The sequence below is a fragment of the Lissotriton helveticus genome, chromosome 7 (assembly GCF_964261635.1).
Source record: "Lissotriton helveticus chromosome 7, aLisHel1.1, whole genome shotgun sequence".
NCBI lineage: Eukaryota > Metazoa > Chordata > Amphibia > Caudata > Salamandridae > Lissotriton > Lissotriton helveticus.
Genome location: NC_136068.1, coordinates 1,787,931,833 through 1,787,946,747, shown reverse-complemented (window position 1 = coordinate 1,787,946,747; position 14,915 = coordinate 1,787,931,833). Strand labels below are relative to the sequence as shown.

Genomic DNA, 14,915 nt, shown 5'->3' with positions numbered 1-14,915 from the left:
GGCATCACAAAATGGATGCTGCCACCGCAGACACAAGTCTGACCACCTTCTGCTGGGAGTCCTTCCAGCGAGGACGGCTTGGACAAAGGGTTTCCTGCCTTGGGAGGTGCTAGCACCACCCCAGACAGGATTTTGTGTATTGGGTAGGATAGGCTTGAAAGGAATGAGACATGCCTGGGGCACACAAGGTGCCCTGTGCATACACCGGTTCAAACCAGTTGCTGGGGCACTCCAGCCCCAGCTCTGGCGGGAAACCGGACAAAGGATAGGGGGTGTAACCAGCCCCCTTCCTGGTCCCACCCAGGGGAGGGACCTAGTCAGTAGTGCAGCCCCCTTTAGCAGGATAAAGGTAGGAGCTGGTCCCATTCCAAATCAGATTAATCCTGAACTACTCTACAAGAAGAAACTCTGGACTTCGACGTTCTGCTCCACAGAAGACTGAAGAAATCTCCCTTGTGGGCAAGGAGTGTCCACCCTGCATCTGCAGGCACCATCAAGCATCCAGCGGCTTCACTTTGTCTCCCCTCGAGGATCCAGACTTCAGAGCCCGACGAGACCCAGATTCCCAGACCTCTCCGACCTCAACTCACATCTACAGCAAAGCTGAGACCCGTGGGTGCGACGAGACACGTGGGACCGGCCATCTTGAATGAACCTGCACTTCGCTTCCAGCACGACTCCCGAGGTAAACTCGACCAAGTGCTTTGGGGACTGAGAAGCCCCAGCCCCGAGCAGCCCCTGCACCGAAGATAAGCCCTCCAGCATCCATGAGATCTGCGTGGGGCCCTTCTGCTTGTTTGCTGCTAGACGCGTTGTCTGGTCACTTGCTGGCTGGCTAATGGTCTCCTAGACGATGAACCTCTGAATCTTTGTTGCTGGTCTGGTTGCTCCAGACTGGCCCTTGCTCCCTTCCAAAAGAGGGGCACCCCGGACTCTCCTAGTCCGCACCAGACGTTTTCTCCACTCACCGCGTGGGTTGCCTTTGCCAAGGCCTGTTGACGCCGATTCCGGATCCAACACCGCCGACAGCGAGAGCCTGCGTGGGACAGCTCGTGCCTCCATCCTGGTCGTCGAAGACACCTCCTTATCTACGTGGCTGCCGAGTCAAGCGTCCACTCTTCACCTGATCGCGACGGCGACATCTGGTTCCTTCTTGGTTCCACTTCAGTCACTGGCTAGTGACTGTGAACATTGTCCCCTCTGCTTTCAGGTCTTCTTCTTCACCAATCCACCCTTGGATCGCACCGGACATCTTCCTCCTGGTCGCCTGCAGCATCTTTTCTTACAGGCTCCATAGACTTCAACGCGAGAACCCGATGCACTTTGACACCTGTGCACCCGCAGTCCGTGGGTGAGGTAACAAGAGCATTTTGGTGCTCAAGGGTAGTTTAACTGTCCTAGTGTCCAGTTCCACAGTCGTTTTAGTCCTATCTAGTCAGGATTGTCCGTACTCACCTTTAACTTGAACTGTACTGTCCATAGACGTTGTTATGCATCTCGCGTGTGAGTTCACACTCTGCACACGCGTCCCGTGGGCCTCCTATTACTTACCTAAGGTGAAGATAGCATAGTCCTAGCGAACCTCCAGCCTCTGGACAGCTCCATTTCTTTTATCGACTCTCACATTCCACTTACTTAGTATATGGTTTGTCGTGCCTCTAAGGCACCATTGTAATTTTGTGCAACTTGTCGTATTTTTCTTAAGAGATTGTCATGTGCTTAGCCCTCTGACCTCATAAAGAGTTCAGAGGTGTTATTATTAATACATATACTGTTTATTTTCATAACAACCTGTGTGGTGTCCTTTCATCTGGTATTCAAGGGGTTATATTGTGGTAAAACAGCTGGCTTCACATGCCAAAAGAGTTTAGCCTAAGACTGCTTTGTCCATGCTACCATTAGGATAGCTGGTCTATAAGGTTGACTTACAACCAACCACCATAAGGGTTGTTTGGACTGATACAAGGTGGTCACTAGAACTAGTGAACATCATATATCAGGCCAACTTCTCACAAAGGAGCATTACAAAATCATTAGTTTCTCTGCCATCAATGTACTTAAAATTGAGGTTGCTCAGTTATTGAGCTTAGGCAAAGAACAGGAATGGATCTGTGAAAATGAATTACAATTTTTGGTAAATCTGCTTACCGTAATTCCAGCTATCTACGTCCTGCTCAAGATACACAAGAACGAATCATATCCTCCAATGCGCCCCATTGTGAGCAGCTTGAACTCCATGCTAGAACCATTAAGCAGGTATGCAGGTATTTTCTTAAAACCATTGTTGCCTAAACAAAGATCTTATTTGAAGGATACAGCACATGCTATATCAATCTTTGAGAGACATGGCTTCAATAGGGTGACCCAAGTTTGGGTCACTCTAGATATTGAAGCCCTAGACACAATATCCCCCAAGATGTCACCATCAGAGCAATCACGTCAATTTTAGATCAAGATGAATTGAATGGTGGCAACAGGATTTTATTATAGCATGTATCACTATGGTCCTTAAAAACAATATATTCCTATATAAGGATGAATTCTATAAACAGATTAAGGGGACTAGTATGGGGGCCACATGTGCCCCCAGTCTGGCCTGTTTGTATGTGAGTCAATTTAAAAATAGACACATATACAATGAGCTGGCACCCTACTAGGACAATGCGTCCTGCTGGCACCGTTTATTGATGATATCATCTTTGTCTGGAATGGTGCCAGCAGTTAACTAGATTCATTCATTGAATGGCTCAATATGGGGGACAGAAACTTGACATTTACAGCTCATTACAGCAATTCAAGTGTGGAGTTTCTTGATATCAGGTTGAAATGTGTTGACGAAGAACTGCACGTTGAGTTATTCACCAAACCCCCAGACAAGAATACTCTACTCTTATATGACAGTAATCATCCCAGAAAAAAAATATTACATTTGGGGAATTTTTGTTATTGCAATGCAATTGTACATCCCTTAAAGACTTTTCCTACCATTCTGACATCATGTCCAAAACATTACAGCATAGAGGGTATCCAAGGAAACTCATTAAACAGTCCCTCAAGGCCGTGACCATCAACTGAGCAATAACAAAGAGAAAAAAGATGAAGGAGCTGAAAGAATTGTCTTTGTGACCAATTTCTCCAACACAAGCAACATGGTTAAGAATGTAATCAACAGAAATTGAAAGATTCTCAACCATGGGGCCAATGTGCAAATGCAAAATACGCTTTTTTTCCTTTAAGCGAAATAAGACCATTAGGAACTCTCTAGTGAGAACAAATAGATCAGAATCTGGAGCTCAAAGAACATTAGATGGGCAGAAGGCAATAGGCAAATATAACTGTGGAACATGCTATATATGCCCCCACTGCATTTGGCAAGAGCATTTATGTTTGCAGGTAAAACCATAGTGGCAACAACTCTGAATAATTGCTGTAGCAAAAATATCTACCTACTGACCTGTCCGTGTGGACTAGTTTATGTCGGTGAAACCAGCAGGGAACTACATGTTCGGCTACTTGAACATAAATCGGCAATAAGAACTAAGGAAATCAATGCCCCTCTAGTGGACCACTTTTCTAAATCGAATCACGATTGTGAGCAATTTAAATGGTACATTATGGAAAAAATCAGCGTAGATAGAAGGGGTGGAGATTTGGACAGCAAAAGAAAAACACAAGAACAGTGGATAATGTGTCATCAGGAGCTGAAAGAGTTGTCTTTGTGACCAATTTCTCCAACACAAGCAACATGGTTAAGAATATAATCAACAGAAATTGAAAGATTCTCAACCATGGGGCCAATGTGCAAATACAAAATACGCTTTTTTTCCTTTAAGCGAAATAAGACCATTAGGAACTCTCTAGTGAGAACAAATAGATCAGAATCTGGAGCTCAAATAACATTAGATGGGCAGAAGGCAATAGGCAATTATAACTGTGGAACATGCTCTATATGCCCCCACTGCATTTGGCAAGAGCATTTACGTTTGCAGGTAAAACCATAGTGGCAACAACTCTGAATAATTGCTGTAGCAAAAATATCTACCTACTGACCTGTCCGTGTGGACTAGGTTATGTCGGTGAAACCAGCAGGGAACTACATGTTCGGCTACTTGAACATAAATCGGCAATAAGAACTAAGGAAATCAATGCCCCTCTAGTGGACCACTTTTCTAAATCGAATCACGATTGTGAGCAATTTAAATGGTACATTATGGAAAAAATCAGCGTAGATAGAAGGGGTGGAGATTTGGACAGCAAAAGAAAAACACAAGAACAGTGGATAATGTGTCATCAGGAGCTGAAAGAGTTGTCTTTTTGACCAATTTCTCCAACACAAGCAACATGGTTAAGAATATAATCAACAGAAATTGAAAGATTCTCAACCATGGGGCCAATGTGCAAATGCAAAATACGCTTTTTTTCCTTTAAGCGAAATAAGACCATTAGGAACTCTCTAGTGAGAACAAATAGATCAGAATCTGGAGCTCAAAGAACATTAGATGGGCAGAAGGCAATAGGCAATTATAACTGTGGAACATGCTCTATATGCCCCCACTGCATTTGGCAAGAGCATTTACGTTTGCAGGTAAAACTATAGTGGCAACAACTCCGAATAATTGCTGTAGCAAAAATATCTACCAACTGACCTGTCCGTGTGGACTAGGTTATGTCGGTGAAACCAGCAGGGAACTACGTGTTCGGCTACTTGAACATAAATCGGCAATAAGAACTAAGGAAATCAATGCCCCTCTAGTGGACCACTTTTCTAAATCGAATCACGATTGAGAGCAATTTAAATGGTACATTATGGAAAAAATCAGCGTAGATAGAAGGGGTGGAGATTTGGACAGCAAAAGAAAAACACAAGAACAGTGGATAATGTGTCATCTAAACACAATAGAAAATGGTTTAAATACACAAGAAGACTAGATGAAAATAGCGGCCAACCAATAAACAGAAGGTAATTTAGATCTGTAGATATTGTATGCACAGCAGATAGTTTCTGCAATGGGGGATCAGAGATTAGTTAGGCTGTAAAATTAGACATGAATTTATAAGCGTTGGCTAGAATTAATGGGAGAGTAAAGTGTCCAGTGCAAGTGTCTCCCACTAGCGATTCGAGTGGCCATGAGACAATGATTAGAAATTAGACATCTAATAAAGGAAACAATTGGGTATAAATGGATCAATTCTGCAAGTAAAATCTAGCAGTCTTGGCTACATTCATAAATGTACTGCAATTATATGAATCCTGCTTCAATTAGATGTATTCATACAAACAAAAGAAGTTGTATTTGTACAAATAAATAAAGTTGCTGTTATTTTTCACAAACATTTATGGGATCCTTTGAGACCCTTTTCCGATTAGATGTATGTATACAAAAGCAATAAAGTTGTATTTATACAAACAAACAAAGGTGTTGCTAAAACCCATGAAAACCATGGAGTTAGCTTCCTGGTTCTATTCTATTCCATTCTATTCTATTAAAATTATTTGTAACGCGCACTATCACCATAGGTTTCTTGGCGCTCAATGACATAGAGACGGTGACCTAGAAAGGGGAGTTTAGTCAAATACAGCTTGAAAGAGCAGAGTTTTTAAAGATTTGCGGAAACAGTCGTATTTAGGGCAAAGACGGAGAGAAGGAGGCAAGGTGTTCCAGGTAAAAGGGGCCAGAACCGAGAAGCTCAGGCCGCCGTGCTTTTTCCTTTTGTATCGGGGGACTTCAAGAAGATTTAGTGACGCTGAGCGGAGAGCTCTAGAGGGGATGTGACGGGACAAGGCTGAGGATATAAACAAGGGGGCTGCGTCCGAAAGTGCCTTAAAAGTGGTGCATGCCAGTTTGAAAGTGCAGCGTTTAGAGACAGGGAGCCAGTGGAGAGTGCGGAGGAGGGGGGTGACGTGTTCGTGTTTGGGTTGACGGAAAATCAGCCGGGCAGCCTGATTCTGCACCAGCTGAAGTCGGTGAAGGTGACAAGCGGGGATTCCAGCGTACAGAATGTTGGCTTAGTCGAGCCTGGAGGTTATGAGCGCGATGACAACTTGGATTAGGGCTTCTTTGGTAAGGAACCTGCTGATCTTACGGATTCGCCTCAGATGGAAAAAACAGGCAGATGTCACCGCGTTGATGTGCGGTTTCATGGATAAGTCATCGGAAATGATCACCCCCAGGCTTTTGACAGAGCTCACTGGAGTGGGTGCTATCCCCAGAGTTGTGGGCCAGAAGGTGGTGTTCCAGGGATGAGTGGGTCCTCCTACCAGAACGAGCTCTGTTTTTGTAGGATTCAGCTTTAGATGGCTGTGGTACATCCACTCCGCAATGGACAACATGGTGGACTGGAAATCAATACGGGAGGACGGATGAGAATTTATGGGAAAGATTAACTGAAGATCGTCAGCGTAATTAAAAATTGTGACCGGGGAGTTACGGAGGGAGGCTAGAAGTGGTTGGAGGTACAAATTAAAAAGGAGAGGGTAAAGTGCAGAACCCTGAGGGACGCCGCAGGGAAGGGGAGTGTATGAGGCAGAAAAGGTGGAAAGATGAACAGATTGAGAGCGCTGATGAAGGAAAGATCTGAGCCAGTCAAGGGCCACTCCCTGAATGCCAGCGTTTTGGACACGGTCGATCAAGATGGTATGATCGACCGTGTCAAATGCCGCCGAGAGATCTAATAGGACAAGGGCTTGTGAGATGTTTTTGTCAGCACCTTTCCTAAGGGTGTCCATGACTGCTACTATGACAGCCTCGGTGGAGTGGAGGGGTCTGAATCCTGCTTGTTGAGGGTCTATGAAAGAGGATTTCTCTATAAAAGAGCTCAAGCAGCGGGTGACGTAGGTCTCCAAGATCTTTCCTAAGTATGGGAGGAGGGAGATGGGTCTGTAGTTACTGAGTAAGGTGGGATCTGCATTGTTTTTTTTTAGAATAGGTAGGACTGCGGCTTGCTTGAAAGAAGATGGAACCTCCCCAATAGCAAGGGAGTTGTTGAGCAATGCTAGAGGGGGACCTGGGCATGCTAGAAAAGCTTCTTTCAAGACCTGCGGAGGGCAGCAATCACTGGGGGAGCCAGAGCTGACTTTGTGGAGAAGCGAGACGAACTCCTGATGCGATATGGGTGGAAACTCCGTCAAAGTACTGGTGTTGGTAGGGGGAAGGAGAGGAGGAATAGGAGAGGCCGGAGTCGGTATATTATTTTTTATTGTTGTTATTTTTTCTGTAAAATAAGAATTTAGCGAATCACAGAGAGTTTGGGTAGGTAAAGGTTGAGGGGTGACTCTGTCTGGACGGGAGAGCTCATTCACGATTGCGAAGATATCTTTCGATTTGTTATTTGAGTTCAGAATTTTTTGAGAAAAAAATGCTGTCTTGGCTGCCAAGATGGATAATTTGTAAGATTTTAGAGTCTCAATGTAGACAAGCTTGAGCTGGGGATCGTAGTGGCGACGCCAACGGCACTCCGTTTGCCGTAGTGCAAGTTTGGCCGCTTTAAGTTGGTCAGAGAACCAACATTGAGCGTCATGGGGGCGCTTGGTTTTTATTCTTTTGAAGGGGGCGACTTTATCGCTGGCCTGGCGCAGCCAGTCGTTAAGATTATCAGCCTGGTTCTCTAGTGAAGTCTGCAGTTTGGGTGCAGTAGAGACCAGTAAATCGTGGAATTCAAGCAGGTTGACCCTTTTCCAATTGCGGGCCGTAAGATTCTTAGTGCGGAGTGGAAGGCACAAAGTGTGCAGGGGTAAATGAAAGGAGATGAAATAATGGTCTGACCAGGAGCAAGGGACAACTGAGGGAGGTGAAATGTCCAAATTGGAGGTCCAGACTTGGTCAAGGATATGACCCTTCCGATGAGTGGGGGTATGAATATGTTGGGAAATGTTCATGGTTTTTAGAAGTTCGGTGAATTCTACCGATGAATTGCTTTCTTGGGCATCGAATGGCCAATAATTAAAGTCACCGATAACCATGATATTGGCGTGGTTGATTACTAGCTGAGCGATAGCGTCGCTGAAAAGTTGGGGAAAAAGAGGCATGGGGTGGGGGGGTCTATATACAAGAACACAAATAAAGGACGATTTAGGGGAGGTGAATTTTAATGCCAAATAGTCCATTTTAGGGATAGGGATTACCGTGATTTCGGAAAAAATATATTCGGAGCGGATGATAGCCGCCACCCCGCCACCGATCTTCCCAGCAGGTCGGTTGGCGTGCATAATATAATATCCCATAGGGATAGCGGCCAAGATGTCAGGGGCAGAATCTTCATTGATCCAAGTTTCTGTTAAGAGAAGGACATCAATTGAACTCTGGTGCAGTAATTGGAAGATCTCAAGCTGATGGCGAATGAGGGAGTGGGTATTGAGGTAGTAGATCGATAGGGAAGTGGAGATCTGAGGAGCCTGGGGGGGAGGGGTCCTGGGTGCAAACCTGTCCCGAAGATTCAGATGGTACAAGAATGTCACATGCCAGAGCCGCTTTGACGGCCCGGGCGGGAATGGGTCCTGATGTATTGAGTCTCAGGAGATCAATCGAGGAGTAAGAATGAAATTGGGCATTATGACAGGGCCCTGGGCCCGGCCGGCCGCGGACGGGCGCAGACGGGCTTGACTTGTGCGCGACTTCGGCGCGAAGTCGGCGCTCCCGCTGTGCTCGTCCGCTGCGCTTCCTCCACGCCGCCATTAAATACTAGAGGGGAGGGAGCACTAGACCGCTAACCTGCGGGGCTTCTGTGCAGGGCGGAAGTGGTGTCACGAACACGAAGTGACCGCTCCTCGGACTGACCCTCCGCGCAAACGGCACAAGCCGGGGCGGAACGGGGCCACGAGGGGAGTAGGTACAGGTAAGAGTGACTGTGGCAAGCTACAAATGCGGTGTGCAAATTACAATTTTAAAAATAAAGTCTACGTGCTTTTAAAATCAGCAACAAGATCAAATTACAAGTATACAGTTTTAAAAATGCTTTCCAAGCGTGCTAATTAGATCAGCAACAAGATTACAACAGCCTACTACCGCAGCCTAAGTCGCCACGTATGTCAATGAGGCTGGGAGCAAAGCGGAAGTTATGTAGACGGTAGGCTCGGCAGCACTAGACCGCTAACCTGCGGGGCTTCTGTGCAGGGCGGAAGTGGTGTCACGAACACGAAGTGACCGCTCCTCGGACTGACCCTCCGCGCAAACGGCACAAGCCGGGGCGGAACGGGGCCAAGAGGGGAGTAGGTACAGGTAAGAGTGACTGTGGCAAGCTACAAAATGCGGTGTGCAAATTACAATTTTAAAAATAAAGTCTGCGTGCTTTTAAAATCAGCAACAAGATCAAATTACAAGTATACAGTTTTAAAAATGCTTTCCAAGCGTGCTAATTAGATCAGCAACAAGATTACAACAGCCTACTACCGCAGCCTAAGTCGCCGCGTATGTCAATGAGGCTGGGAGCAAAGCGGAAGTTATGTAGACGATAGGCCCGGCAGCACTAGACCGCTAACCTGCGGGGCTTCTGTGCAGGGCGGAAGTGGTGTCACGAACACGAAGTGACCGCTCCTCGGACTGACCCTCCGCGCAAACGGCACAAGCCGGGGCGGAACGGGGCCACGAGGGGAGTAGGTACAGGTAAGAGTGACTGTGGCAAGCTACAAATGCGGTGTGCAAATTACAATTTTAAAAATAAAGTCTGCGTGCTTTTAAAATCAGCAACAAGATCAAATTACAAGTATACAGTTTTAAAAATGCTTTCCAAGCGTGCTAATTAGATCAGCAACAAGATTACAACAGCCTACTACCGCAGCCTAAGTCGCCGCGTATGTCAAGGAGGCTGGGAGCAAAGCGGAAGTTATTTAGACGGTAGGCTCGGCAGCACTAGACTGCTAACCTGCGGGGCTTCTGTGCAGGGCGGAAGTGGTGTCACGAACACGAAGTGACCGCTCCTCGGACTGACCTTCCGCGCAAACGGCACAAGCCGGGGCGGAACGGGGCCACGAGGGGAGTAGGTACAGGTAAGAGTGACTGTGGCAAGCTACAAAATGCGGTGTGCAAATTACAATTTTAAAAATAAAGTCTGCGTGCTTTTAAAATCAGCAACAAGATCAAATTACAAGTATACAGTTTTAAAAATGCTTTCCAAGCGTGCTAATTAGATCAGCAACAAGATTACAACAGCCTACTACCGCAGCCTAAGTCGCCGCGTATGGTTAAGAGTGGCAGATCAGCACAAGCAGTGCATGCAGGCCATGTTGTTTGTAGGAACCAATGAGAGATTGCGAGACAGTACTTAAACGAGGGCAATGCAGCGGTATCCCATTCACATTTTCCAAAAGGCCGAAGTAGGACGGGGAATCCATGAGCTAATAAGGTGAGTAAGGAATCCAATAAAATAGATGGGATAGACATACAAACAGCTTATTTAAATGAATTTCCCTCTCCCACATTCAAGGGTGCAATACAATGGGGTTGTTTATTTATTTTATAGCCCAACGTAAGCGCATCGGCAGGTGAGGAGGTATATGTATTAATACCCTTCTGCCTTGGACTTCATATGCAGATTTTTTGGACACAGAACTAGAAATCTGGGGTTCCGGATTGAACCGTTCAAGAATATACTGCAGTTGGTAAACGCCAATTATTCAAGTCAGTTTAAGACGGTACGACAAAAAATACATAGGAGGAGAGGCACTGCCGTGTGTTTAGATTATATGGCAGACATTTTCCAGTACAGCAATAGTAATATACAAAATACTCTCTATTTACTAGGAGGTCCAGTAATAGACCATTCGTCGAGTTTACAAAAGAAGTACAAGAATAAGTGCAACTATCAACTGTCTTTCATTCAGTTGAGAATAAAGAGAACGCCCTTTGCAGGCATACAAATAAATGTAGTGCTCTAGATCGGTATCTCTCAATAGAGTTTGATGACAAAGATATGCCAACAGCAATGTAGGCACATAGTACCATTGTGGTCTCTATTCCCCTAGATATTTGTAGTTATTTGTAGGAGGGAGAGTGTAAAACTCTAGGTGTATGCATTTGTTACACAGCGGGCTATTGTGGAGTGTTTTTTGGATTCAGAAACTGTACACAAATGTGGGGTAGCTTCAAAAGTGCTTTAGTGAAAACTGTCTCCTTTCTTTCTCCTTTTGAAGGTTGCAATCAGGAGTAACTTTATGCTTAGAAGGGATAAGCTTTAAACATACTTATTAAATGTTGAAATGCAGTGTAGATAATTGGAAAAAGATATTTGATGTAAATAAAACGAGCATATCGTGTAAGGAGATTAAATTGAGTCATACTACATGTGAGCATATATAGAATAAATTATGGAATCATGAGTTGTGTTATTAAAATGTCACTGTAAATGTTGTGCATAATAGAATCACTTTAAGGTTTTCAATATATATTTGTATATACTTGTTTATACAGGGTATAACAATCAAATATACCACAAAGAAAAGTGAACGTAATGACTATCTTGATAAAGATGGAATAATCAGATACCCATCGAAACGCGCCAATGCATTTCTGTAAATTATCCCGAGGACAAGTTGGACCTGTAGTAGATACGAAATAGAATATATGTATCCAGGCTAATCTGGCTAAAATTATTCCTAGGGAACTGTTGAGCTAAATGACAAAGTATACTGTCTATCATTGTTCTTTTCCCCATTTTTTAGGGTTCTCTGTGGTAAAAGTGTTATAAGATGTTATGTTATGTCCTAACTTGATGAATTTCATTGTTTTTAATTATGTTGAACTGATGCATTGTGTTTTATTATTTAAATTGTGTTTTAATAATATTCACTTGTACTAAAGAAATAAATTGACCTTTTTGCAATGTATGTTAAGGTGGGATCAATGAGTGTTTCCGGTATTTTGAGTGGATTTCTAAAAAAAGTTTATCTATGTGCTGTATATGAATTAGGAAATCCACTATTGATAGGGTGTTCTTGCTGAATGAGGGAATCAAGGGATACTTTTTTTGTTGCTACTTTATCTTCCGACTTGAGTTGATGGAATCCAGAGATTTACCCAAGATGTGATCTGCAACACTAGGCGGTCCACCTTGGGCCACATCACTTTTAAACGTTAGCATCAATCCATAGTGATATTGTCCTTCTGTTATTTATGTTTTACTATGTGGGTGCCATCAGTGACTTTTGTTATTTATCTTTGAAAGTGTAGGTGTCTAATTCTTTTCTTCTGATGTTTTAGTTACTCCTTTGAACTTGATCCCCAATGGAAAGAAGTGCCCAGACTGCTTTAAAGTAGACACCCTCGAGGAATGTAAAACTGATAAATTAATTGAATGTAGGGGACCAGAGACGGATTGCTTCAATTATCAGGGGACAGCCGAACGGCCAGGTAAGTGCGTCGCTAATGTTTGGTTGTCACCCAGCAGCTGCTCGGCAGTAGGAGGTTTAGATCCTAGCTTTTGGAATGTCATTTCAAATGCTCTGAGATGGTGTTAGTAGTGTCCATTGTATGCCTTGTCTGGTGCCAAATGTTCTGCTTCATTGATAATTGAATGATTTAGGTTTTTTTGACACTGTAGACAGCAGATTCTCTAATACACTAAAGCAATTGGGCTTGTTTAGAGTTGTGTCGTAACAGAATGTGCTTCGAGGGGGAGCCTGCCGGGACCGCAGAGGACTTCTGGCTTGCACTGCAGTCCCCAACGAGATGGCCATGCCCGGGGAATGTGGTGCCATGTGCCAAAATCAGCCTGAGAAGCAGGACCGTGCGGCCCACTCTAGTTTCAATTTAGAAAAACATAAAGGCCAAGGAAAGGGGAGCCACGCAGCGCCCCCCCTTCCTAAAAATAAAATAAAATCAAAAGCAGGCAACTCACCGGAGGTGTCGCCCCCTTTCGCCACTACTTTGCAAACCCGCCTCCTTGTGGGTTTCTGGTTGGGGGATGAAGTAATCCCCTTCACTGATGGGGGTCCTTAGGGGCCAACTAGCCCACCTGTTACTTCCAGTAAGCCCTACACTGTGGGATTGCTGAAAGGTGGTTACAGGCCACACCCCCTTTCACCACCACTCTGCAATTGCACCTCTTGGTACACTGCTTGGTGGGAGGATGATGTCCCCTTGCTTCCAGAGGGTCTCAGGACTAAAGTGGACTTCTTCCCACAAGCAGCAGTTCAATGAGGAGGCTCATTTGCAGAGTGGTGGAGAAAGGGGGCATAGCCTCTGACCACCTTTCAGCATTCCAGCTGTTTGGGGCTTACTGGAGTAAACAGGAGCTAGTTGGCCCCAAGGACTCTCAAGAGCCAATGGAAATTCATCCCCCAACTAGTAGTGTGCAGGAGGCACATTTGCAAAGTGGAGGACAAAGAGGGCATGACCTCTGAAAACCGCTCAGCAAACCCACTGCGTGGGACTTGCTGGAGGTAACAGGAGGGGTTGTTGGCCCCCAAGGACCATCAGTAGCCAACGGGACTTCATCCCCCCACAAGTAGTGCTCCAGGAGGCGCGTATGCAGAAGGGTGGAGAAGGAGGCGTGGCCTGCTATCAGGTCTTAGCAATCCTGCTGTATGGGGCTTACTGGTGGTAATAGAAGTCCTAGTTGGCCCCCAAGGATGTCCTTGGGGGCCAACTACCCTGCCTGTTATCTCCACTAAGTCCCACACAGAAGGATTGCTAAGAGGTCTATGGAGGCCACAACCCCTTTCTCCAATACTCTGCAAATTCAGCTTGTGGTGCATGATTCCACTTTACTTCTGGGGGACATTGGGGGCCAAGAAGCCCTCCTGGTACCTCCTGTAATTCCTACGCAGTGGGATTCCTGCGAGCGGGTCAAAGGCCCAGCCCCCTTTCTCCACCACTCTGCAAATGTGACTATTAGTTAAACAAGCATTTGCAATGCAGTAGGTCTCAGATTTGCTAGAGTGAGAGCTTTTGGCATTGTAAATTTAATTGTTTTTTCCTTTATGTGTTTTTTAGAGTGACGTGGATGCATGTGGTGTGTAATGGATGTATGTGGTATGTTGTGGAGTTGAATTATGTGAATAGTGGGATTTTGTGTTATAGAGAATAATTATGTGTATAATACTTTGTGCTGTGTTATGTATTTGAGTTTTATTAGGTAGTGTGCTGTTGTAATTTTATGGTGCAATGTAGAATTATGTGGTGTGGATTATATGTCTGTGTTGTTTTATGTAATTGTGTCGTTGATTTGTGTCATGTGGTTTCTTGTAGAATTATGTGGTGTGTAATGGAAAAGTGTTGAGTTTATTTGTGTGATGTGGAACTGTGCAATTGTGTTTGTAAAATAGGTAATGTTTGTAAAGTTTAAAAATGCACTAACCCCCCTCCCACGCACCAATTGTAGCTCTAAATTTTAAATGTTGTTTTTTATTCTGGGCTTAATTAACCTTTTACATTTCCTCAAAATAACACAATATATTAGGTTTAGAAAAACTAACAGATAAGTCCCACAAAGTGACCCCAAACACGATTCAATGCATGATTTGTAATTGATACAGACCCCCTAAGGCAAATGCAAGTGTTTTAGAAACTACATTGAAACAAGACTTACAGCTATTGGTGTTGTAAATGTGTTTTACCAATATTTTTTGGAGTGGACCCTTCACTTCACTTCACTTCTGAAGAGATTGAACAGGTGATTTCTAGTCTCCGGGCGATAAGGCGCCTGGAGCAGATGGGCTTTTATAAAGAATATGTGCCCATCCCCATCCCGCATCTTGCCGCAATGTATAACGAATCCATTAGGATGGGCTAGTTTCCAACTACTCTCCGCAAGGCATTAATCACTCTCTTGCTTAAGCCTGGCAAACCTCCCGAATCTGGTGACTCGTTTAGCCCACTCTCATTAATCAACATATATAACAAGATTTATGCAAAACTGCTCGCCAACCGCCTTCTCCCTCTCATGTCTCCTATTGCTCATCAGTAACAATCCGGTTTTATCCC

The 14,915-nt window shown here is 44.7% G+C and overlaps 1 protein-coding gene across 2 annotated transcripts in view; it reads left to right on the top strand.

The window, feature by feature from the left end:
* The window catches only part of LOC144770769 (phospholipase A2 inhibitor gamma subunit B-like), a 288,410-nt gene that overhangs the window by 203,635 nt on the left and 69,860 nt on the right, over positions 1–14,915 (top strand). For both annotated transcript variants that reach the window (XR_013599009.1, XM_078655517.1), the window contains exon 4: positions 12,192–12,341. Coding sequence is in view for 1 of the 2 variants with exons in the window: in XM_078655517.1 (XP_078511643.1) it covers positions 12,192–12,341 (150 nt within the window). In the remaining variant the exon portion in view is untranslated. The remainder of the gene's footprint in view (positions 1–12,191; positions 12,342–14,915) is intronic.